Source organism: Bubalus bubalis, chromosome 11, assembly GCF_019923935.1.
Source record: "Bubalus bubalis isolate 160015118507 breed Murrah chromosome 11, NDDB_SH_1, whole genome shotgun sequence".
NCBI classification, from domain to species: Eukaryota; Metazoa; Chordata; class Mammalia; order Artiodactyla; family Bovidae; genus Bubalus; species Bubalus bubalis.
This window is the reverse complement of record NC_059167.1, coordinates 18,312,360-18,337,252: the sequence shown is the minus strand read 5'-3', so window position 1 is coordinate 18,337,252 and position 24,893 is coordinate 18,312,360. Positions and strand designations below refer to the sequence as shown.

The 24,893-nt window shown below is 44.3% G+C and overlaps 2 protein-coding genes across 2 annotated transcripts in view; one reads left to right on the top strand and one right to left on the bottom strand.

Annotated features, from left to right (window-relative positions):
- HEATR4 (HEAT repeat containing 4) overlaps positions 1–17,443 on the bottom strand; it is a 49,554-nt gene extending 32,111 nt beyond the window's left edge. Inside the window, exons 1-6 of the mRNA XM_025295239.3 lie at positions 17,306–17,443; positions 13,936–13,983; positions 7,284–8,236; positions 6,146–6,336; positions 4,759–4,899; positions 538–741 (exon numbers count right to left, since the gene is read on the bottom strand). Of these exons, the coding sequence (XP_025151024.2) occupies positions 538–741; positions 4,759–4,899; positions 6,146–6,336; positions 7,284–8,236 (1,489 nt within the window). The 5' untranslated portion in view covers positions 13,936–13,983; positions 17,306–17,443. The remainder of the gene's footprint in view (positions 1–537; positions 742–4,758; positions 4,900–6,145; positions 6,337–7,283; positions 8,237–13,935; positions 13,984–17,305) is intronic.
- Positions 17,366–24,539, top strand: LOC102408471 (acyl-coenzyme A thioesterase 1). The gene is made up of 3 exons (XM_025295242.2): positions 17,366–17,951; positions 21,265–21,467; positions 23,555–24,539. Exons 1-3 carry the CDS (start codon positions 17,366–17,368, stop codon positions 24,170–24,172), a joined length of 1,407 nt encoding a protein of 468 aa, XP_025151027.1. The 3' UTR covers positions 24,173–24,539.
- The last annotated feature ends 354 nt before the right edge of the window (positions 24,540–24,893 follow it).

Below are 24,893 nucleotides of genomic sequence, written 5' to 3'. Positions count from 1 at the left end.
TTGAGTCCTCAAATCTTGCAGTTTTTGACAGTCCTTGTTGGGCCCTTCCTTTGCTTCAGGCACACTATTCTGGAATCTGTGAAGGCAAAGTAAATATGTGCTAATTCCAGATTTACAAATGAATTTTGGAGAGCCAATTGCAGTTTCTTTTGATCACTGTGTTTCCATTGCTTGGGCAGCATATTTACCCTTTCTTTCATGCATCATGTATTGAGTGTGACATTTCAGGGGTCAGTAAGATAGGGTCTCTGCCTGTGAAGAGTTCTCTGGGTAGTGAGTTTCCACAAATTACTGGTGTAGAACCTGCCCATGTGAAAAGCATCCAGATAAATGCAACTGCCATTGTATGAAAAGCTCTTACCTAGTCTAGCCTTGATGAGGCAACCAGATTTTTATTCTTCATAAGAGAGGGATGGATTTTCAAAGATTGAGAAATACTTGGCCAAGGTCAGAACTTCTTCCTTCAAAAATCACTGCTATGTCAGGACAATCACCCCCACTGCCCCCCCCCCACCCCTGCACCCCTCCTTCACTCACTTAGAGCCCAGGCCATCTTCCATTCCTGCAGCATCCTTCGCAGGACCACCAGTTCCCAAGACACATTCTCCTTCAGTGACTCTGCTTGCTTCTTCAGTTTCCTGGTCTTCACGGACATGTCCCTCTCACCCACCTTCAGCAGCAGATCCTTGGCCAGTGTGGGCAAAGCTGTCCAGCGCATGGCTCCTTTCACAGGCTTGCAAGCTGTGCAGGGTGACAGTATGAGGTATTATGCCCATTGCCCTGGGCCTGAGTTCCCAGCCAGCATCACATGCCTATTCCTAGCTAGCACCAATGCAAAACAAAACCGTCAAGAGCCAGTTTTCCTGTGATTATGTAGAAAACTGGGTACAAGTCCCCTTGGGAGTCATGATAGGTGGTGACTACAGACATGATAAAGCCATGATGATGGGCGGAGAAATGTAGGGAAGAAAAGATAAGGTACATACAAACCTTTATATATGTTTAAGAAATCTTTAGGAACATAAATATATTTATATGTAATAAGATTTGCTCATAAAACTCAATATTTGATATATTGCCATTAAAAGTAGGATATAATTGGCCATTAATTCCTAATTTATTGTTTCCTTTTTAGTGTTCCTAATTTGGGAGGAGGAGTGGGATCATAAGCTACTAAGGGTTTACAAGCAAACACCCTCTTCCAACAACACAAGAGATGACTCTACACATGAACATCACCAGATGGTCAATACTGAAATCATATTGATTACATTCTTTACAGCCAAAGATGGAAAAGCTCTATACAGTCAGTAAAAACAAGACCGGGAGCTGACTGTGGCTCAGATCATGAACTCTTTATTGCAAAATTCAAGAACTGAAGAAACTAGGGAGACCACTAGACCATTCAGGTATGACCTAAATCAAATCCCTTATGATTATACAGTGGAAGTGACAAATAGATTCAAGGGATGAGATCTGATAGAGTGCCTGAGGAACTATGGACAGAGGTTTGTAACACTGTACAGGAGGCAGTGATCAAGACCATACCCAAGAAAAAGAAATGCAAAAAAGCAAAATGGTTGTCTGAGGAGGCCTTACAAATAGCTGAGAAAAGAAGAAAAGCTAAAGGCAAAGGAGAAAAGGAAAGATATACCCATTTGAATGCAGATTTCTAAAGAATAGCAAGGAGAGCTAAGAAAGCCTTCCTCACTGATCAGTGCAAAGAAATAGAGGAAAACAATAGAATGGGAAAGACTAGAGATCCCTTCAAGAAAATTAGAGATACCAAGGGAAAATTTCATGCAAAGATGGGCACAATAAAGGTATGGACCCAACAGAAGCAGAAGATGTTAAGAAGAGGTGGCAAGAATACAGGAAGAACTATACAAAAAAGATCTTCATGACCCAGATAAACACGATGATGTGATCACTCACTTAGAACCAGACATTCTGGAATGTGAAGTCAAGTGGGGCTTAGGAAGCATCATTACGAACAAAGCTAGTGGAAATGATGGAATTCCAGTTAAGCTATTTCAAATTCTAAAAGATGATGCTGTGAAAGTGCTGCACTCAATATGCCAGCAAATTTGGAAAACTCAGCAGTGGCCACAGGACTGGAAAAGGCATTTTCATTCCAATCCCAAAGAAAGGCAATGTCAAAGAATGTTCAAACTACTGCACAATTGCACCCATCTCACACGCTAGCAAAGTAATGCTCAAAATTCTTCAAGCGAGGCTTCAACAGTACAAGAATCAAGAACTTCCAGATGTTCAAGCTGGTTTTAGAAAAGGCAGAGGAACCAAAGATCAAATTGCCAACATCCGTTGGATCATCGAAAAAGCAAGAGAGTTCCAGAAAAACATCTACTTCTGCTTCATTGACTATGCTAAAGCCTTTGACTGTGTGGATCACAACAAACTATGGAAAATTCTTCAAGAGATGGGAATACCAGATCACCTTACCTGCCTCCTGAGAAATCTGTATGCAGGTCAAGAAGGAACAGTTAAAACTGGACATGGAACAACAGACTGGTTCCAAATTGGGAAAAGAGTACATCAAGGCTGTATACTGTCACCCTGCTTATTTAACTTCTATGCAGAGTACATCTGGAGAAGGCAATGGCACCCCACTCCAGTACTTTGCCTAGAAAATCCCATGGATGGAGGAGCCTGGTAGGCTGCAGTCCATGGGGTCGCTAAGAGTTGGACATGACTGAGTGACTTCACTTTCACTTTTCACTTTCATGCATTGGAGTAGGAAATGGCAACCCACTCCAGTGTTCTTGCCTGGAGAATCCCAGGGACAGGGGAGCCTGGTGGCTGCCGTCTATGGGGGTCACACAGAGTCGGACATGACTGAAGTGACTTAGCAGCAGCAGCAGCAGCAGCAGAGTACATCATGTGAAATGGCAGGCTGGATGAAGCACAAGCTGGAACTGAGATTTCTGGGAAAAATATCAATAACTTCAGGTATGCTGATGACACCACCCTTATGGCAGAAAGCAAATAAGATCTAAAGAGTCTCTTGATGAAAGTGAAAGAGGAGAGTGAAAATTTGGCTTAAAACTCAACATTCAGAAAACTAAGATCATAGCATCATGGCAAAAAGATGGGGAAACAATAGAAACTGTGAGAGACTATTTTCTTAGGCTCCAAAATCACTGCAGATGGTGACTGCAGCCATTAAATTAAAAGATGCTTGCTCCTTGGAAGAAAAGCTATGACCAACCTAGACACTATATTAAAAAGCAGAGACATTACTTTGCCGACCAAGGTCCATCTAGTCAAAGCTACGGTTTTTCCAATAGTCATGTATGGATGTGAGAGTTGGACTACAAAGAAAGCTGAGTGCTGAAGAATTGATGCTTTTGAACTGTGGTGTTGAAGAAGACTCTTGAGACTTCCTTGGACTGCAAGGGGATCAAAGCAGTCAATCCTAAAGGAAAGTAGTCAATCCCAAAGGAAATTAGTCCTGAATATTCACTGGAAGGACTGAAGCTGAAGCTGAAACTTCGGTACTTTGAGTACTTGATGTGAAGGGCTGACTCATTAGAAAAGACCCTGATGCTGGGAAAGACTGAAGGCAGGAAGAGAAGGGGACGGCAGAGGATGAGATGGTTGGATGGCATCACTGACTCGAATGCATATGAGTTTGAGCAAGATCTGGGAGTTGGTGATGGACAGGGAAGCCTGGGGTGCTGCAGTCCATGGGGTTGCAAAGAGTCAGACATGACTGAACTGACTGAACTGAGGGGTTTACAAGTGCCTTGCTGTAGGATTGATTAGTGTCTCAGTTTGTTGTTGTTGTTGTTGCTTTTTTGGCCATGCCTGGCAGCATGTAGGATCATGGGTCCCCAGACTTGGATGGAACCCGGCCCCCTGCAATAGAAGCGTGGAGTCTTAACCACTGGACCACCAAGAAAGTCCCTAGTGTCTCAGTTTTAATGAGGCAGCTGTAGCCCTGGAAGGGGACTTGCCAAGATCCAATCCAAGGCTTTGCTACATGCTTTCTTCACCATTTTACAATGGTAGCCCTCAACAAGGAGGGTGTATGTGTGAGTTTGGTGGAAACTGCCTACACCTGCCATCATTAGCACCTTGTCTACTCTTGTGGCTGTTTCCTGTAGAGCCAGGCAACATGAGAGACAGGTTAGGGGCTGGTGGGAAAAAGAATGGGTCACTACTACTGCTAGTTCCTGCATACAAGGGGCCTATCTGAAGAGACACTGCCAAGAAGAGAGTCATGGGCAATGGAGATATAGTCTCTTGGAGGATGGGCACTTTTGTTTCAGAAGTTGATTTCTTGATTAACTCCTTTCCCTCTTCCTTACTAACATACAGATTGAAGAATGATATACTCATGAAATAGAAATTTAAAACACCAGTTGACCCTAGGGCCTGAAGCAGGTACGGGCCTGAGAATGGAGTGGGAGGGTAGAGCGCTACATCAGAATTTTAATGTACTTCCTTTGGAACTATTAAGCCAGATCTGTCTTGTTAGTAATTACTGGCCCTAAACTGCTTGGTTATACTTAAGTTCTTGGTTAACCACTTGGTTACACTTAACCCAAGCTGTTTGGGCCACAGAGGCTTTTCCTTGTTATAGTTAATATCTTATAATTTTATGAGATGATTCTTAGTTAGTTGGGAGGGACTCCCCTAGATGCTGATGGTGTCCCCACCTGCAGAACAGGGACTTTAAAGAAACAGGCCCACTTCCATCTTTACTCCCATTATCAGTATCAGCTTCCTGCTTACTTGATTCAGGAACTGGCTGAGAAGTCCACCTTTCTGGGGTTTCAGGGAAGACCTTATATAACTGCTTGATGTATCGATTGAGATTTTCCAGGAGAATTTGGTCTCTCTTTGCACCAATTTGGTGGACGATCTGAACTTCATCTGTGAACAGATAAAGAAATAATGAGTCCTTAGAACCCCCTCCTCCTCTCTTCCTGGGTTTTTGGTCACCAGGATCAGACTGAATTTCCTTTTATTTCCCCCCAAAAATTCCATTTAAAAAACCAAATCAAATACAAAATGATCTAATTTCATATGAAGTTTTAAAATGCTAAATAAAAATTATTGCATATTAATATGTACATGGATGGCAAACTATAAATAAAGCAAGGTAGTGGGTATGCCTGGTTAATGGGGACGATGGAGAAAGGATTCAGCAAGAAGCACACAGGAGACCCAGTTTCCTTTGGCCCTACTCTAGCCTCTGGTACTCACGGCTACTGTGCTCCGGGGACATCCCTTGAAGGTGACTGTTGCTTGGAAGTATGAGCTGGTGGCCTCAAAATGGCCCATAAACCAAGTCAGAACCTAACTTACAGGTATTGTCCCCTATGAAAAGCTAGACACTAATGAAGATTTCCCTAATTCATCTCTCAGCAGTCATAAATACCTTTGTCCGAATAATTTTGTTAAATACTTTACGAAGACTTTCAGTTGAAAGCAGTTTAGGAACAAGATGGGGGTAGGGAAGAAGAAACAACTTGGAGCATGTGGGCCTAGACTGTGTATCCCAGAAGCCCAGGCATCTAAAAGCTAGTGGGACGGATGCGGAAGCTGGTGGGCACTGGGTGAGAAGCACTATATAGTTTCCATCTCTTTGAAGAGCATTTTAGTTGATATTGTTTTACAAATAAGGTACATGAGGCTCACAGGGATTATATAATTTGCTGAAGGTTAGGAGGAGGGGGCTAAGCCAGGATTTAAACTCAGATCTCCAAAGTCTAGGATTTTTCTTCGAACACAGCACCTCAGTGGGGGAATAATCTCAGTGAGAGAAGGGATAAGGGTGTGCAGAGAAGAGGTAGGTTGTTCCCAAAGCCACATCTTGCTTGCTCTGCCATCCTACCCTCCACTACCTCCTCAGTAAGGATGAGGGGAAGAAGAAGCAGCATAAGAGATAGGGAAGAAGTCCCGTCCCCATTGGATACCTACTCCCTATCCCCACCGTCCATCCCCCTACCCCCTGCCCAAAACCTTCCCATGTTAGTTAACCAGGAGATGTTCCCATGAACACCTGGTTCATCCAGGGCCTCTCATCCACATCCATGACGCCTCCAGCTCCCTGCTTCCTTCCACCTCCCTGCTCCATGTCCCCTCAGCCCCGACTACAGGACCCCAGCTCCATTACCGAAATAAATCTCCTGTTCAAAGGTGTTGTCTGTGGAGTAAGCAAACTTTCCAGCTCGGGGATTCACCTGTCGAACGTGGCTCTGGCTTGGGGGCTTGTAGAGGCTCCCCTTTTCATCTATTTCCTCAGCCGTCTTATTCATGCCAGGCATGGTTTCAGCTATCTGCACTTGCGGCAAGTAATTTGGCAGTCTTGGAAGGATTGAGAGGAGGAGAAAGAGGGGGATAGGTAGCTTTAAAATCGGTGCCCTTAGAGGATGCCTGGACTTGGGGAAGGGAGCCCACCTCCTCCATGACCTCACTTTATCTCTCATGTGTGGTTGTTCAGTGAACAGACTGTAAGTTCTTTAAAGGATAGGTCCCAGCTGTCTCATTTACGTTGTATTCCCAGCACTTCACAGAGTGCCCGGAAAGTAGTGGGAGTGCAATGCATATTTGTGCAATAAATGAAGGAATAAATATTGCCACTTATTTTTTAGCTCACTTCTAGGAAACAGGGCTGTTACAGCTCCAGTCTTCCTTCTAGTTATAAATGAAAAGGAAGCCACGTGAGAAATGCATAGCAATCCTCCTCTTCTCTCAGCTTGTTTAGTTCTCTATCCTGTTGCCAGTCAGTTTTTGAGTGACACACTGGCTCCTTATTCAGAGTAAGGTGGGACCAAGCCTCAGAACCATGAGGTCTCTGCCTTCTTCACTCTCACCATGGACACATTTCTAGGAGCCCCTGGTTAGTACCTGGAACAGCAGAATGGCTCTGCTGGGAAAGGCTACGAACTCCTTCCTTTAAAGGCAGTGGTACTCAACTGGGAGCAGTTTTGTCCTTCAGAGGGACATGTGTCAACATCTGAGGACATCTTTGGTCGTCACAGGCGGAGAGTGCTACTGGCTTCCAGTAGGATGCTGCCAAACATCCTACAGCGCACTGGGCCGGCCTCCCCCAACACAGAATTATCCAACCCAGGATGCCAAGAGGGCTGAGGTTGAGAAACCTTACTTTGTGGAAGTCTTAGTAGGTTGGTGGTGGAAAACACAAGAGATTAATGGGAGAGTTCTGCAATGCGGAATGCGAGCCCACCTGGGAGTCCTTGAAGGGGAACCAGGGATTCTCAAAGGCATGCCCGAGGCCCTGGCTAGCTTACCGATAATAGACGGGAAGCAGCAACTCTGGCTTCTTTTCCTCCTGGGTGGGCAGGACGACACGTCGACCCTCAAATTCTGCCGTCTCTTCTTCCTCCAGCTGTTCCAAGAGGTCCAGGTCACTGGAGGAAGTGAGTTCGTCACGGATGTGGCTCCAGTCGTACTGCTGGCGCAAGAAGCTCTGCCACTTACTGGTGGACACCCCTGGCCTTGGAGGACGCTTGTTCTGGATCCATCGGGCAGTGCGCTTGTTCAGCTTTCCCAGCACCACGGCCTCCCAGGCTCTGGCCTCCTTCTCAGGAGGCGGAAGCCAGGTTTCTCTCTCCTCCAGGTTCACTTCTGGAGCAAGTGACAGGTCCAGCATGTCCAGCTCCCCACTTGGATGAAGACTGAGGGGGCTAGATGCCTCCTGGCCTGCACTAGCTGGCTTTGACTTCTTCAGTTTTGTAAGATTGGCATAGCTTTCCATCTTCACAGCCTGGGAGGTGACCTTTGTTGGGGGACCTGGAGAATCCGAGACCTTGAGGCAGATGGGCTTCTTCTCAGGCTGGGCCTTCCTGACCTGGCGAGGCTGAATGATGCCACTGGCATCGTAGAGATGGTCAAAGCTGTACTGGTTGTAAGGGACGCTGGGCAGCCCTCGCTGCCACACCACCTCCTGAGAAAATGTCAGGTTTGCACTGGCCTTGTTCAGGTATTTGTTCTTGAGGTATGCACAGTGCTGTGGGCTGAAGTGGAAGACTGGAGGCACACCGGAAACGGAGGCACATTCCTTTTTGTTTCTTGGTTTTACATTGGAGAAAATCATGCCCCATCCCAGCCGTGGGAGGAGTGACTGAGGGAAACGGTGTGGAAGAATGGTCTTTCCCTTTTCCGTTCCAGTCATTGTTTCCCAGCAAATGCCTCCTTCCAGGCTGCCTGGTCCAGAAGAGGGCCTGGGGGCGTGACCAGGCATCTGTTAAGGGGATGGGAGGAACTGATAAGAGCTCTAGGTCAGTAGAAGTTGGTGGCCCATAGCAGTCAGTAAGAAAAGACTTGGAGAAGAGATGAGGGAGCAGGGAGAAGCCATGTGAGTTAGAAAGACAAAAGAAAGAGTTGCTGCAAAAATCAAAATATTCCTTGTGTCAGGCCTTTGCTTCTGGTTCTCACATTTGTCCCAAAGCTCAGCCCCTCATCTCCTGAGAGATTATTGGCTTTTAACAGTATCCCATGCTTCCAGTTTTCCCCCAAACGTGGCTTTCTCCCTGTTCAAAAAACTTACAGTGCAAAGTTCAGACAACACAGCCTGGCATTCAGGGCTCTCCTTGAGTATGACCTGTTTATGACCTTGTCCTGACATAACCTCTCCTCCTGACTCTTTAGCTCTTCTCTGAGTGTCCATCACAAGTCCATTACAGAAGGATACATCCTTCTGTGTCCTGTACATGAAATTCTGTCCATTCTTCCAGGACACCTCAGTTCCTGCCTACTCTGTAATTCTTTGTTGACCTATCCAGGCCTCTATGTCACACAAATTTACAAACCTCTCCTAGTCCATTTCAGTTATTTTAACTTTTGCCCTGTGACACCTTGTGCCATTAAGTATTTGACTCCTTAACAGCACCATAAGGACAGTATCCCCAGTCTGCTCTTTCAGTATTACCCAGTACTTTTCCATATTGCTACACTGTCTTCACTGTTAAAATGTTTTACAGCTGCAGAATTGCCGGGAGCCGGCATATTGCATATTGAGTGAGGATCTGTAATAGCTCAACTGGAATTCTATCACTGCCTGGAGCCAGCGTGAGGCACTCCGCCCATGACAAAGGTCATGAGGAAGGAGGCTCGGCATACGCAAAGGCGGGATCGAGCCTCAGGAGTCCCCCTGGAAATTCTCGAGCATCTACCCCCAAAACCAGAGTCTGCCTACTTTCTGCTTTGTGCTTTCACCTACACCTCTGACTTTACGGGGGGCTGTCTCCCACTACCTCTCTCTGAAAAAAGAGTTAGCTTACAGCTCCAGTTAATAATTCCTAGGTGTGACAGTGTTTAACCTACAAACTCCTTTGGAAATCCTCTAGCCTGCCTGGACAGGCTTGTCCGGCCACATGTGATTGCTCACAGCCTCCCAACTGTGAGAGGCACGAGATGCTTTAAACCTTCTAAAAACAGGTTCTTTAGAAAAGTTAGAAAATTATTAGTATAAGTGTAATGGGCTGATTAGAAATCGTATTGGTGAAGGGTTTTTCATTTGTTGAGCCAATGTTTACTGCTAAGTCTCCACATCCCCTGCCCTTATACACATTAATGAATATATAGAAGAAATAAGTATTAACCTTTGATATAAATCACGTTAGATCTTAGGCTAAGTAAATTCTTTCCTTAACTAAAACCCACTACACCCTCACCCTATAGGAATGTAACTTTATTTGGGTGGCGTCTGTTTTAAGAATAATCACCCCTGGAGAAATAAGTGTCCTGGTTGACTGACCGCTGTCACAAGGAGAGGGTCATAAATTGTCAGCAGGCCCCCCGGCCAGAAGATGATGTAACACCCCTAAGACCTCTGTATACATTTGTATGAAGCACCTGACTTTGATAAAAGTCAGGACTGCTGACCCCGCGTGACTTTTGCATAACACCTCAGTGTATAAAAGTAGACCATGGAAAATAAAGAATTGGGATCAGTTTCTCGAAATACTGGTCTCCCCATGTCTCTCTCTCTCTCTCTCACTCTGGTTGAGTCTCCATCTGGAGCGCGGAACCCACCATGCTTACTAATTATGCCTGGGCTTCTAAGATCCGACCGGGGAGGCCTCAGCATCTCCTCTCCTTCGGGAGAACGGAAGGACGCCTGCGGCCTACGTAAGTGGTGCAAGCTTCTTGTCTTGAAGTTTTATTGGTCCCCCGCGTAAACCAAGCTACTCAGCCTCTTTTCTCCACTGAATTTTCCTACTGAGCTATCCTTATTCCATTACTCTTTATATCCTTAATTAACGTTTAATTAAGCAGTTGTTCCCCGACCCTCGCCTAGCCGTCTCTCCTTCGAATACCCTGGATCAGCTGGGGCTGGACCCCGGCACAGAATGTTTTATCAAGGAGATAAATCACCTTAGCTCTTGACTATTGGGCAAGCTGTTTCTGGGTTTTAGCTAGCTAGCATGGAAAATTCTATAGAGGACAAATGCCTGATGCTTGTGCTTTTTTTTTTTTTTAAAGAAATGTTCCTTCTGAAGCACTTCCTTAGCCTAATAACGATAATTGATAGTTATAGAGTATTGCTAAGAGCTTGACACCAGGTTGATATTATGGTCTTTATTGCTTGTGGGAAGAAGCTGAGGCTCAGAGGGGTTGGTAAATTACTTCAGATCACACTGGCCATAAATAGAAGAGTCAGACTTTACAGTCATCAGATCCAACCTCAGAGCACTTAACTCTGCCACACTGGCTTTGGCCCATGCTCAACTCCACTCCCCACCATGGCACCATGTTGACCTTGCCATTTTCAGGGGCAGGTAGGGCCTCCCCACCCAACATGTAATCATGAAAGTGAGATCATTTTCCTGTCATGCTGAGTGCCAACTCCTGCCTTTCCTGCCCTGTGCACAGGGTACCCTTTAGCCTAGATCTGACTCCTCTCTCTTCCCTTCACAACACCCAGAAATAGTACCTGCTGTTTTTAGGGCTTGATTTATCCCACTGTCTTTGTATTAAATCTGACCTTTTGGTGAGTTGCTTTTTGTGAAGGGCTAGCTTTGGCATGCTGTCAAAGTTGTCATAGTTGGCACTAGGCCAGAATTAATAACCTAACTTAAACTAAGTCACACATGATTAATATGATGTCCCTCCACGAGTGTTTGAGCATAAGATTACATTTAGTTGTTTCATCTCTTCACAATCACAAAGGCCACATGGCCACAGGGCACTGAGTATTTTTTAAAGTCAGATTAAAAAAAAATTAGGGCAAGGCTAAAGCGTGTTCACAAGGCGGTATTTTTCTTTGCACAGTGTCTGTTCTGCCTGGTGGAAAATGAACTGCTTAAGTGGAAACAGTATTAGTGCACTCCTGCCTTTTGTACTGCCTAATAGAACATCTCATCATTCTTAACCTATCAATGTGTTAGTATCTTGCTTCTAAGTCAGGGGGCATTTTGAGCCCAAACACTTGCAAAACCGAATGAGGACTGGTTTTGCCCCAAGGTTCACCAATATGGAATGATTTGGGGTGTCCCCAGATATAAGCCCTTTAGCCTGTGACATATACAATCTTTGCTCACAATGTTATCATCCCAGAAAGAACACGATATTATCATTATCAGTTATTATAAATTCTCAAGGAATAGTTACCATCATCTAAGATGATGGCTTGTTGAAAAAGAAGGAAATACATGTGGACATGTCTTTGTAAAGGAATTGGGACAGGACAAAATGTTCTAAGATTTGGTCAAAAGAGGTTTGCCATGTTACTCGTGGCAAATGATTTAATAACCGTGGTTTGCCTTGTTCAGTCGCTCAGTCATGTCCTCCTTTTTGGGACCCCATGGACTGCAGCACGCCAGGTCTCCCTGTCCTTTACCATCTCCCAGAGCTTGCTCAAACTCATGTCCGTTGAGTCAGGGATGCCATCCAACTATCTCATCTTCTAAGGTTTGCCTGAGTTTACCAATCTGAAAATAGAGTCCGACACCTGTTCTAATTTAGTGTTGATATGAAGGTAAAAATTAGGGGAACATGTGTATTACATAACTGAGAGAAACTGTTATTATTGATTTAGAACATAGAGTACTATCCTTTAGAAGGCAAGTCTCTGGGACCCCACAGTTAGATGCACTGGGCACTAAGGAAACGTTTAGGAAGAGAGAGGGGAAAAAAAGACCTACAAACGGAGTTTGGAAGCTCCATATTATCCAAACTTAAATGTTACCTGGACCAACACGGAGGCAGGGTCCCCTCCCAACAAATAGACCTTAAGAAGCAAAAGCAGAGTGGCAGGTCCCAGGTGCTTTTGTGCACGGACAGCATAAAAAACTGAATAAATGGCATCATACAATTACTCAAACCTGGCATGACTGCAGACCAAGGCCCTGTAATCTGGTAAACAGCAACCACCATCATCATCTCTTGCACTTCTAGGAAGCTGACTGGATAGGCGGGAGTGGGGCTAGAAGGTTTATGCCTCCAGTTAAAACCTGATAGAAGAATCCAGACTCAAAATGGGTGCTAACTGAGAGGTTCCAAATTTAGTTCCACTCTTCTTTTCATCTTTTCAGTCCTGTACCCTCACCCCCTGGTCTATTGCCTTTATTCTGCAGAAATAGTTGAAGTAGGCTAATTAATGCACGCTAAAAGGAATAATTGAGCTTCCCTAGTGGCTCACTGCTGATGCTGGAGACACGTGTTTAATCCGGGATCTGGAAGGTCCCCTGCAGAAGGAAATGGCAACCCACTCCATTATTCTTGCCTGGAGAATTCCATGGACAAGAAGAGCTGGGCAGACGATAGTCCATGGGGTCACAAAGAGTTGGATATGACTGAGCAACTAAACAGCAACAAAAGGAGTATCTTGTTTTTTACCTCTGTTACTAAAGCAGTAGAAACTGCCACAGAAGGAAATGCTATAAGCTGTAGCACCATATCTTCTGAGAGTTTTAAAAAAGTAGTACACTCTCATTTCCACCTCCAGATTCTGAAGTTCTGAGGTAGGGCCCAAGAGGGGACACTCAGCTTCTGGGACAGTGCTTGTTAGATATGGCTAAAAGACTTTCTGCATCAAGATCACCTGAGGAGTTCATTAAAATGCAGACTCCTGTGTCCCACACTCTAGAATATTGACTCAGGAGGCTGCAAGTGAAGCCTAGAAATCTGCATTTTAACAAGATCTCAGAGGTTTTTATACACATTAAATTTAGAGAAACTATAGCTCCAGGAGGTATCAATGGGATTTATGAAAGAAGCTTAGTTAGTGAGAAGACTGGGATCAGGGAACACTTAACCAGGCTTATTTCAAATACCCTCTCTCTGCTGCCTCTTTCTTAACAGAAAGTTCCTTACATTTCCCCCCCTTTAATTTCTTTTTTTTTTTTTTGGCTGTGCTGCATGGCTTACAGGATCTTAGTTCCCCAACCAGGGACTGAACCCCAGCCATGGCAGTGAAAGTGCCAAGTCCTAACGACTAAACCAAGAGGGTTGTCTCATAAGATTATTGTGGAAACTCTGGCACAGAGCCGATCTGTCACAACTATTTTATTAATAGGTGCCAAAACTGAGGTCCAGAGAGAAGACATGTAACTAAGATCACAGTACTAGTTAGTACCTAGCAAAACTGACACTTTGACACCTAATCCAAAATCTTTTCAACTACTTCTGACTGCTTCTCATAATTTATCTGATGCTACTAAGCTCCTTTCTCATACTGATGAAGCAGCAGCAGTATTTTGAAATTACCTTCAAAGTGGCTTCCCACACACAATCTTCAACAGGAAACAAGGTTTTGCCATCTTAAACCTGACTTAGTTTTAGATTCCAAAGCTGCTTATATTGGTTACTAGGCAACCACCTCTTTAGGATTCCACAAGTCTACACACAGAACCTACAGGTTCAACCAGGAGTATCTTCAGCTATTTATTAAATTTCTTTCCTTGTAAATTGAGCTTTGGGAAATTATACTGTACTTACTGATCAGTGGCAAAATGGATTTCTCGGTCCTCCTTTGAAAAATAATGTCTAAAAAAAAAAAGAAAGAAATAAAAATAATGTCTAGGTCTATGCAGCTCAATATTTTCCCCTCCACATCGGTTCAAAAGTCCTACTGAGAAAGAGACAAAGCAGGGGAACACGTGAACACCCAGCTCTGGCATGCTTCAGACCAGCAGCCTGATGAAACAAATGGTAAAGCAGAATGAGTGTCTTTGGGGCCTTTCCCATTCTCTTTCTATTCTGCTCCTGTTTAATCTCCTTCCTTCACACAGTTCAGTTCCATCTCCTCTGCTTCCCAAATTCTGGCTGGGTTATCAGCCAATAACACTGTTTTTACAAGGAGATTCTTCAAGTCCTATATTTTTAATAATAAAATTCCAGGCCTACAGAATACTGGTCTTCAGGATTCCCCTTGTGAAAAGAATTTGTCCTTAGAGTAAAGAAAATTTTTGGCCATCAAGTTCTGCCCAGTTGACCTGGGGCAGTGCTATTCAAGTGATCACCATCTCTTGCTGACCAACCTGAGCACTGACTTTAGTGCCACAACTCAATTTGTGCTCAGACACTGGGACCCTCACAAAAGAGTGAATGGATGTGTTCCCTGAGATGAAACGACTGAAAGAATTTTTAAAATTAAGTATTAAAACCCTGGTCAAGTTTTCTCAAAAAATTAAAATAACTATGTGATCCAGCAATTCCACCTCTTGAGTATATACCCCAAAATTGAAAGCAGAGGCTCATACAGACGTTTGCACACCCATGTTCATAGTATATTCACAACAGCTGAAAGGTGGAAGCAACCCAAACATCCATCAGTGGATGGATGGATAACCAAAATGTGGTATACATATATAATAGAATATTATTCAGCCTTCAAAAGGAATAAAATACAGAAATATGCTACATATATGGACGAACCTGGAAGACATCATGTAAAGTGAAATAAGTCAGACACAAAAGGACAAATACTTTACGATTCCACTTATCTAAGAGGTGCTTAGACTAGTCAAATAATAGCTACAGAAAGTGGAATAGTGATTTCCAGGGGCTGTGGTGGAGAAGGAGGAATAATGAGTTAATAGGTATAGAATTTCAGTTTAGGTGATGAAAAAGGAGATAGTGTTAAAGGCTGCACAACAATGTGAACATACTCAGGTAACTGTGCATTTTAAAATGGTAAATTTTATCTTTGTATATTACCACAGTGGAAAAAAAAAAAAAAACCTGTTTAATTATAAAAGCCGTGTGTGAAATTCTGCACAAAGAAGAAAATTAAAACTACCCATATGGGACTTCTCTGGTGGTCCAGTGGTAAGATTCTCCTCTCCCAAAGCAGGGTGCCTGCATTCAATCCCTTGTCAGGAAACCAGATCCCATGTGCTGCAACTAAAACCCAATTCAGCCATATAAATAAGTACTAAAAAAAACTACCCATAATACCCCAACGCCTAACAGTTTAGGGTAGTTTTCTACTAGTCTTTTTTTAAAAAAATGTTTTAATATATATAATGTCTACAAAGTGTTCTCTACCTGCTTTCAATGTCATGAAAATTTTCTCCTCATATTCTGCTATATTATTTTTAATGGCTACATCTCTTCTGTTATATGACTGCATCACAATTAAACTGACTAAACCAAATTTATATTGTTATTTTCTTTTTCCTCTATTAAAACAATGATATGGTAAGTATTGTTATAGCCAAATATTTACATTTATAAATGTGTGAAATGTCCACAGGTGGAACTGTGAATCAGAGAATGTATCGTTTAAATATTTTTAATTAGGTTGCTCTGAAAAGATCATACCAGTATATGCATCCACCAACAGTATATGAGTCTCTGTTTCTCACATCTTCTCAACTAGAACATCATGTGAGAAGCAAAGAATGATGGTTCAGATGGAATTGGATTGCAAAGGTATAAATCTCAGAATTTCTACTTTCTAGCTGTGTGACCTTTAGCAAATCAGTTCATTTCTCTGGGGACTTAATTTGCTCATAAGTTTCTTGTTTCTGAGACTCTTGTACACAAAATATACTGCGAAGTATCCTACAGAACTATTACAAAAGTAATTAGAGCAAAAGGCAGTTGTGAATATTTGAAACTAGGCAAAAAGTCTCGTCTGGGAAGTTCATGGAGGTGGCTTTTATTAGGAACAGAGGCAAACAGGTTTTGTGGCCTTGAAGCTTATACAACTTCCAAGTTTTCTCTAATAGAAAGCATGTACATTCATGAATGTAAAATCAAGTAGGAGAACTTAGAAGGGGTCTGCAGTTAAATTTCCTAAAAAATTCACCACTGGATGGAATCGACAGCTTAAGAAAAAGTGGGAAAAGGTGAGAAGTCCAGGGTGAGAGGGAGATAACGCTTCCCTAAAAGGAGCAACATGAGACTCAAGAAAACAAAATAAGAACTATCACCTCATTGGGCTATTTTTACACTCATAAAAGACCCTGATACTGGGAAAGATTGAGGGCAGGAGAAGGGGGCGACAGAGGATGAGATGGTTGGATGGCATCACCGACTCAATGGACATGAGTTTGAGTAGTCCGGGAGTTGGTGATGGACAGGGAGGCCTGGCCTGCTGCGGTCCATGGGGTCGCAAAGAGTCGGACATGACTGAGCGACTGAACTGAACTGAAGGAATGAAAGTAAGATCACACAGCTAGTAAGACGCCAGGCCGTTAGTTGTGGAATGGTGTGGAAAAATAAGTATATACACAAATAATATACAAGCAAAACACCATAGTGTTTTTGTTGTTCAGTCTATGTTGCACCATAGATTGTTGTTGTTCAGTCGCTCATTCATGTCTGATTTAAGTGCCAGGTGCCCGCAAGGGCAACACTCGTACAGCCCACGCAGCCCAAGCCAAACAGCTCCTGAGACGCAGAGCTAGGGAATTCTTTCGCGTCATAAAGTTCCTGTGAGTCTGTTTTCGCTCTTGCTTTCAAATGCAGGCCACTGATTGGCACAACTCCGAGGCCCTCCAAACGACATAGCAGCCGCTCCGCCGCATTGGGCGCTTAGCCTGCCAATAAGCAGGCTTCCGCTAGAGAATCTCTGCTACTGCTGCTGCTAAGTCGCTTCAGTCGTGTCCGACTCTGTGCGACCCCATAGACCGGCAGCCCAACAGGCTCCACCGTCTCTGGGATTCTCCAGGCAAGAACACTGAAGTGGGTTGCCATTTCCTTCTCCAATGCATGAAAGGGAAAAGTGAAAGGGAAGTCGCTCAGTCGTGTCCGACTCTTAGCGACCCCATGGACTGCAGCCTACCAGGCTCCTCCATCCATGGGATTTTCCAGGCAAGAGTCCTGGAGTGGGGTGCCATTGCCTTCTCCAATCTCTAACCTGTTTCTAACTTTCTTCACAGCCGTCTTCAGTTGATCCCAAATCTGAAGAAGGCGCAAAATGGTGGCCTCCTCTCAGGCTCTCCTGAGGCACTTTGGATTCTGCCGATGGGGCCCGACGCCCTGGGTGCAGTTGGCAGGATCTCTAAAGCTGAGAACTGGTAACCCAGTCTCTTGGACCACTGTTCGGTTGGTGACGACAGTGACGCTGGAGCCGGCCGGCCGCTGCCGCTGGGACGAGCCCGTGCGCATCGCTGTGCGCGGCCTGGCGCCGGGGCAGCCGGTCACGCTACGCGCGTCCCTGCGCGACGAGAAGGGCGCGCTCTTCAGGGCCCACGCGCGCTACTGCGCCGACGCGGCCGGTCTGCTGGACCTGGAGCGCGCGCCCGCGCTGGGCGGCAGCTTCACGGGGCTCGAGCCCATGGGGCTCTTCTGGGCTATGGAGCCCGAGAAGCCTTTGCTGCGCCTGGTGAAGCGGGACGTGCAGACGCCCTTCGCCGTGGAGCTGGAGGTGCTCGACAACCACGAACCCCGGGTCGGAAGGCTCCTGGACCGGGCGGTGCACGAGCGTGACTTCCTGGCGCCCGGAGTGCGGCGCGAGCCGGTGCGCGCGGGCCGGGTGCGCGCCACGCTCTTCCTGCCGCCAGGTGAGCCTCCAGCTTCCTTGTTAATCTATCTTTGTGAGGGAGGAAGGTAATAGGTAGGTAGCTCACAACATTCGGAAGGTCCGTGGGGCCTGAAACAGGATCGGACCCGAGACAGGACTGGACCGTAAGGCTGGCTGGGAAGGTGATTCGCTCCAAAACAAAGGTCAGGGCAATGACATCTCAAGGAAAGGGAAGACAGTTGTAATGGGAGAAAACAACAACTATAGGTAGTTTCCAGTTTTTAACATTTTCTTTCTAAAATTTCTCAATTTTGGAACGTTGCTTCTAACTTCCATGGTATATTAAGATTTAAAAAAATTAGCGTGAAGGATGCAAAGAACCAACTCATTGGAAAAGACCAGCTGGGAAGGATTGAAGGCAAAAGAAGGAGGCAGCAGAGGATGGGATGGTTAGATAGCGTCACCCACTAAATGGATATGAAGTTGAGCAAACTCCGGGATACGGTGGGTTTCCCAGGTGGCGCTAGTGGTAAAGAGCCTGCCTGCCAGTGCAGGAGCCTGAGGGACGCGGGTTTGATTCCTGGGTTGGGAAGATCCCCTGGAGGAGGGCATGGCAGTCATCTTGCCTGGAGAATCCCCATGGACAGAGGAGCCTGGCGGGCTACAGTCCATGGGGTCACAAAGAGCCAGACACGGCTAACAACAAAACAACAAAAACAGCATGAAGGAGGGTCTCTTGCTATCCACTGGAGATCTTCTGAACTATCAGTTAATTTTACCATTTCATAAAAAGCAGCTGGCCAATGAAAAAGTAAAAAAAAAAAAAACAAAAACAAAAAACTTATCCTCATTAGGAATGAAGGAAATGCAAAATAAGACTACACACTACATTAAACATTCTCAAAATTTAGAGGTCTAACATTACCAGTGTTTGACCAATATGTGGAAGAAAAGGAACTCGCATATACTGCTAAAAAAGAAACACAGCTATTCATCTACTCTTTCTTAAATCTTAATGGACTGTGAAAGTTAGAAGCAAAGTTGTAAAACTGAAAAACATTAGGAAGAAAAGTTTAAGGTTCAAGAATCTGCCTGCCAGTGCAGGAGACATGGGTTTGACCCCTAGTTTGGGAGGATCCCACATGCTGCAGAGCAACTGCGCCTGTGCACCACAACTATTGAGCCTGTGCTGTAGAGACTGGGAACTACAACTACTGAGCCCTGGCGCCACTACTACTGAAGCCCACACACTATAGACTCGTGCTCAGCAACAAGAGAAGGCGCTGAAATGAGAGGCCCTCGCACCACAGCCAGAGAGGAGCCCTGGCTCGCGGCAACTAGAGAAAAGTTGGAGCAGAAGCAAAGGCCCAGCCTAGTCAATAAATAATATTATATATATAAAAAAATAAAGTACTTGCCTTATAATTATTCCTTAAAATTTGTAATTATTTACAAATTTTTTATGTAAATAGTGAAAAGGTGAAATAACTAGAATCATACACAGTAGGTAGTTTTTCGGGCCCAGCATAACACATTTGAGATTCATTCTTCTTGCTCCATATGTTGGTAGCTCCCTCTTCTTGTGTCTTAGAAGTTTCCCATTAAATAGATGTGCCAGTTTGTTATTTCATTTGCCTTTTGGAGGATATTTGAGTTCCAAGACTTTGGAGTCACTGCAAACACGCATCTAAGTTTTTGTGTGACCACAAATTTTCATTTTTCCTGGGCAAATACCTGGAAGTGAGATTGCTGGGTTATAACCTAAGTTATGTTTGACTTTATAAAGTATGTTTAACTCTATAAGAAATTGCTCAGTTTTCCCCCAAAGTGATTGTATCAATGTGCATCCCCACTGTTGCCCTTAAAAATAAAAGGTAGTTACTTGGCTAGTAAAAAATGGGTTAATTTGGAAATAACAGAGAATTACAATTTGAGATAAGCAAGACAGGACAAAAACCATAGGCAAACCCAACAAGCCAAGAAGAGGAAAGTTATTTAATAGAGAAAAAGGAGGAAGGTGGGAGGAGTTGTTTTGAATGGAAGTCCATTGGCAAAAAGTGACAGTTTAGGACGATAGTGGTTTCTCACTGGCTGAGTTCTTGGGATAGTCTGTTTCTTGGAAGGGATGCAATGTACATCTTTTTTTTTGTTGGGACCTGTGACTGATGATTCTTTCCTGTTAATGATTCTTCTGTTGTGATTTGTAATCGACAATCCTTCCTAAAATTGATGTGGAGTGGTACTGCTAAGAGCTCCCCTTCTGTCCTCCAGATCCATTGTGAGGTTCCCCTTTACTAATTTTCACACTACCAGCAATGTGTAAAGCATCCAGTTGTTCCACATCCTCACTAGCATTTGGCATTGTCAGTTTTGGAGGGGGTGCAGGAGAGGGCAGTGATTTTGCTGTTTCCATTGTCTGTAACTAGTTTTTAAAAATATTTATTTATTTCACTACATTGGATCTTAGTTGCAGCACATGGGATCTTCATTGCATCATTTGGGATCTTTCCTTAAGGTGCGTGGACTCTCTAGTTGTGGCTCTTGGGCTCAGTACTTGCAGCACATGGGCTCAGTAGTTGTGGTGCAGGGGCTTACTTGCTCCTCAGCATGTGTGATCATAGTTCCTCGACCCATGATGGAACCCTGTCCCCTGCATGCAAGGCAGATTCTTCGCCACTGCACCACCAGGGAAGTCCCATCTGTAACTTATTTTTTAATTCTTTTTGTTTTTGTTTTATTGGTTGTACTGGGTCTTCCCTGCTGGTTTTTTGCTTTCTCTAGTTGCGTTGAGCGGGGGCTACCCTTCGTTGAGGTGCTCGGACTTCTCCTTCTGGAGGCTTCTCTTGTGGAGCACGAGCTCGAGGGTCTTGGGCTTCAGTAGTTGTAGCACTCGGGCTTAGTAGTTGTAGCGGCATGCAGGCTTTAGGGTAGGAAGACTTCGGTAGTTGCAGCACTCGGGCCCTAGGGGGCAGGCTTAGTAGCTGTGGCACAGGGGCTTAGCTGCTCTGCGGCCTGTGAGATCTTCCCGGACCAGGGATGGAACCAGCATTGGCACTGGCAGGCGGATTCTTATCCACTATACCACCAGGGAAGTCCTGTAACTGATTGTTACTCACAAAAATAGTACATGCTCTTTGAAAAACTCTGTGCGGCTTTGAGGCACTGGGTATAGAGAGGAATGTGGGTTTAGCCACATTCTGTGCCACAGTCTGGACCTTTGAAGACCTGAGTTGTTTAGCATTTCTGATTGTCAACAGAAAACTCTGACATCTCCAAATAGGCAAAAATGCCTTTTGCCACCACTGAAAAGAGTTTCAAGTATCGTTTAGTTTTGTGTTTTGTTTCTTTTCAAGAACCCGGGCCCTTTCCTGGGATTGTGGACATTTTGGGAGCTGGAGGTGGCCTTCTGGAATATCGAGCTAGTCTGCTGGCTGGGAAGGGTTTTGCTGTGATGGCGCTGGCTTATTATAACTATGAAGACCTCCCCAAGGGCCTGGAGAACCTCCACCTGGAGTACTTTGAAGAAGCTGTGAACTACCTGCTTAATCACCCTCAGGTTGGAACTTCTCTAGTTTCATGTTCTACATATCAGTTCTCCTTCTCTGAAAGGCTCTTGGTTTTCACAGAACTTGACCAAATTCTTGACAACCATTCCCTGCCCCCAACCCACACTACCTTTCATAGTCACTTTTCCCAGACAGTTTCCATGCAGTTAGATATTACTGCTAGATTTCCTGCTGGTAAAGTTGTCCTGGTTGAAATTATGGAATTTTATATTCCAGTATTTTGTAGTATTTCATTACAAGCCCAAACACATTGAGAACCCTGGGTTTGACCCAGGAAGTTGAGGAAAAGGGGAAGGAAATCACTGTCTTCAGTTTAAATATTTGTGTTTAACAAACCTCTCCTTAATGTGCCCATCTGAGAACACAGTATTCAGTTTTAAAGAGGTACCTGGTGGCAAAGAACCTGGCTAGTAGGAAATAGAGGTTTAGGATATCAGAGGAATAGAAGATGAACCTTGCTTATTTTATAATTCAATCCATGTTCAAGATGAATAGAACCACTGGAGCTCTTAGAAAAGGTGGCGGGGTGTAGTGGAACCAGCACAATATGTTTGATAGAGAAAAGTTAAATTTGAGATTTAATTTTGCCACTTAACTAGCTTTATGACCTTGGGGCCTGTTTCTTCCTCTCAAAAACTGAGATGACAATAATATCTCATTTCCAGTGTTTTTATGAGAAATGAATAGTTGAAATCAGTTAAGGGCGCTCTTGTAGAAACCATGACAAAAAAAAAAAAAAAAAGACTGCTGTTCGAAGGCTAATCAAAAGGCCATTTATAACAGAAGTGTTTGGTGATTGACAAGAGTAGTGCTTATGGAATAGGGCAAATTACCCTGGAGGGGACTGAGTAGTGAATGAAGAAATAAAATAACTACAAAGATTCCCACAAGTTTTGCTGTGAAGGGAGTAGAAACTAGGTCAGAGTGGATTTGAGGTCAAGGGACTGTTAAAATGCAAGAGGTACTAGAGCTAAAATTTACCTAGAGTTAAAATGTAAGAGGTACACTGATGGGGATGAGCCAGTAGAGAAGAAAGTTACAAAGGAAAGAGAGGAAGTCATTGCAGGAGCAAAGTCACTGAGGATGAGAGTAGATGAGATCCCAAGCTACTTAGGAAACAGGAGGGAAGCAGTGAGCTTGCTTCATGTGGAATTAAGCACACTTGGAAGGGGAAATGAGGACAAGTTCCTACCTGATAGCTTCTATTTTCTCCATAAAGTAGGATGGGATGAAAGTGAGGGGGAATAAGGGTTAAAGGGGCTTACAAAGGTAGGAGACAAGGTGAAACGGTCTTTAAGAGAAGCAAAGCAAACATCAGTGATGCATGGCAGGACTAAGGGGCAGCATGGATGTTTATTTGAAATTTGTGGTCATGACATGAACATAAGTTGTGTTACCACAAGTGGTGTTTTTTTTCTGTAGCAGTGTTCATTTGCACAAATGCAGGCCCTGAGGATGTGAATTATAAGTGCATTTAACTGAGGTTAGAACTTTTTCAAGCAAGTATGACCAATTAAAGTAGTTAACAGTGTTTGCAGGAGAGTAAAAATAATGATGAAGCTTGAAATCTAAGCTGGATGAGGTGGGAAGTGAGAACATGAGAGAGGTACTGATGGTGAAGAAATGGTGGTCAGGGTCTCAAAGAGATAGCAGTGGGCACTACTAGAATGGCTAAACTGGAGGTAAATAGGAGGGTGATTAGAGAGTAGAATGCTTGAAGCTGAGATCTTGGAGATGATATACTTACTGATGACTCAGTTTAGGTTATGACAATGAGAGTATGTATCTTCGGTGGGAGAGAGAAAAAGATCACTGGAGGTTTGGAGGTCAAGGGACTATGAGGCCAAAGTATTCAGTTATCATCCACTTGGTTGTTAAAGACACCAGGATTGGTGATGGAGAAATTGTGGAAAGCAAGTACAGAGGAAAGATAGGCCAGTATCCTAAGGCTGCAGACCTTGATAACTGGGAGAGCCCAGATTCAGGCTCAGTTCCCCTGACTCTCAAGTCCAGGCACTACTGGCCACACTGCACTGTTCATGGACTCATTCTCCTTCTCCCTTTGACCTTTTCTCAGGTGAAGGGTCCAGGAGTTGGGCTGCTTGGGATTTCAAAAGGAGGCGAGCTCTGCCTCTCCATGGCTTCCTTCCTGAAGGGCATCTCTGCAGCCGTCATAATCAATGGCTCTGTGGCCTATGTAGGTGGAAACTTACACTACAAAGGTGAGATTATGCCGCCTGTGGGTTTCAACCAAAATCGAATCAAGATGACCAAAGATGGCTTTGTAGACATTGTGGAAGTCCTGAACAGCCCTTTGGAAGGACCTGACCAGAAGAGCTTCATTCCTGTGGAAAGGGCTGAGTGCCCCTTCCTGTTTCTTGTGGGTCAGGATGACCACAACTGGAAGAGTGAATTCTATGCTAACGAGGCCTCTAAACGCTTGCAGGTCCATGGGAAGGCAAAACCCCAGGTCATCTGTTACCCAGGCACGGGGCACTACATTGAGCCTCCTTACTTCCCCCTGTGCCCGGCTTCCCTGCACACCATAGTGGGCACTCCTGTCATCTGGGGAGGGGAGCCCAGGGCTCATGCCAGGGCCCAGGTAGATGCTTGGCAGCAGCTCCAGACTTTCTTCCATAAACACCTGGGTGGGCAAAGGGGACAATTCCAGCCAAGCTGTGATCTTTTATGCTAATCTACCCTGGGAACAGCTGCCACAATTAGTGTATATGTGTAGTTTTTTCTTTTCTATAATTACATTTTCCCCCTTCAATATTAAAGTGAACTCATTGAGAATTTTTCAAGATTTTTATAAATTCCATACTTTTTCACTTGTTTGGGAAGAGAATGATTCTACAGACACCACAGCAGGTGGAGAAAGCATGCCCTTTAATACCTAACAACACATAACTGACAAGGCTTTAGTTCTGAAAGGAAGAATAATACCTGGTATACAATTGCTGCTCGGTAGTTTCTTGAATCAGTTATACTTGAATTTGTATAATTTGTTAATAAGTGATTTTGCTATATATGTATATAAATCATATAAAATATCAAAAATATTATCAGACTGAGTGTCTCCTTTAAGAATGAAAGTGAACATTTTAGCTGTAAATTACTAGCTAGATTACTACTTAGTAGTAGTTTTTCTTCTGTCCCACTGTGAGGCAGGTGTCATCTCCATTTTACAGATGAAGAAACCAAGACTCAGAAAAATTTTTGCATGGTACCTGTAGAGCTGGGACTCAGTCTCCCCACATCCAGTTTCTTCTCTCTTTGTTAAGCTCATCCGTGCTTTCTGCAGGGTAACAACCCCAGCCACAGGGAAAGGAAGTGGCTCTTCTTTCTTCCACCTAAGTTTTCAGTGGATTTCCTGAACTTGCAGTGTGAGGGTAGGGGTGGTTTCAGGGCACTAA

Bases quoted from the DNA above. Each gene is read 5' to 3' on its own strand.
- LOC102408471 (XM_025295242.2), top strand. From the start codon at position 17,366: ATGGTGGCCTCCTCTCAGGCTCTCCTGAGGCACTTTGGATTCTGCCGA. The intron at 17,952-21,264 runs GTGAGCCTCCAG...TTTCTTTTCAAG, and splicing joins CACGCTCTTCCTGCCGCCAG to AACCCGGGCCCTTTCCTGGG. The intron at 21,468-23,554 runs GTTGGAACTTCT...ACCTTTTCTCAG, and splicing joins ACCTGCTTAATCACCCTCAG to GTGAAGGGTCCAGGAGTTGG.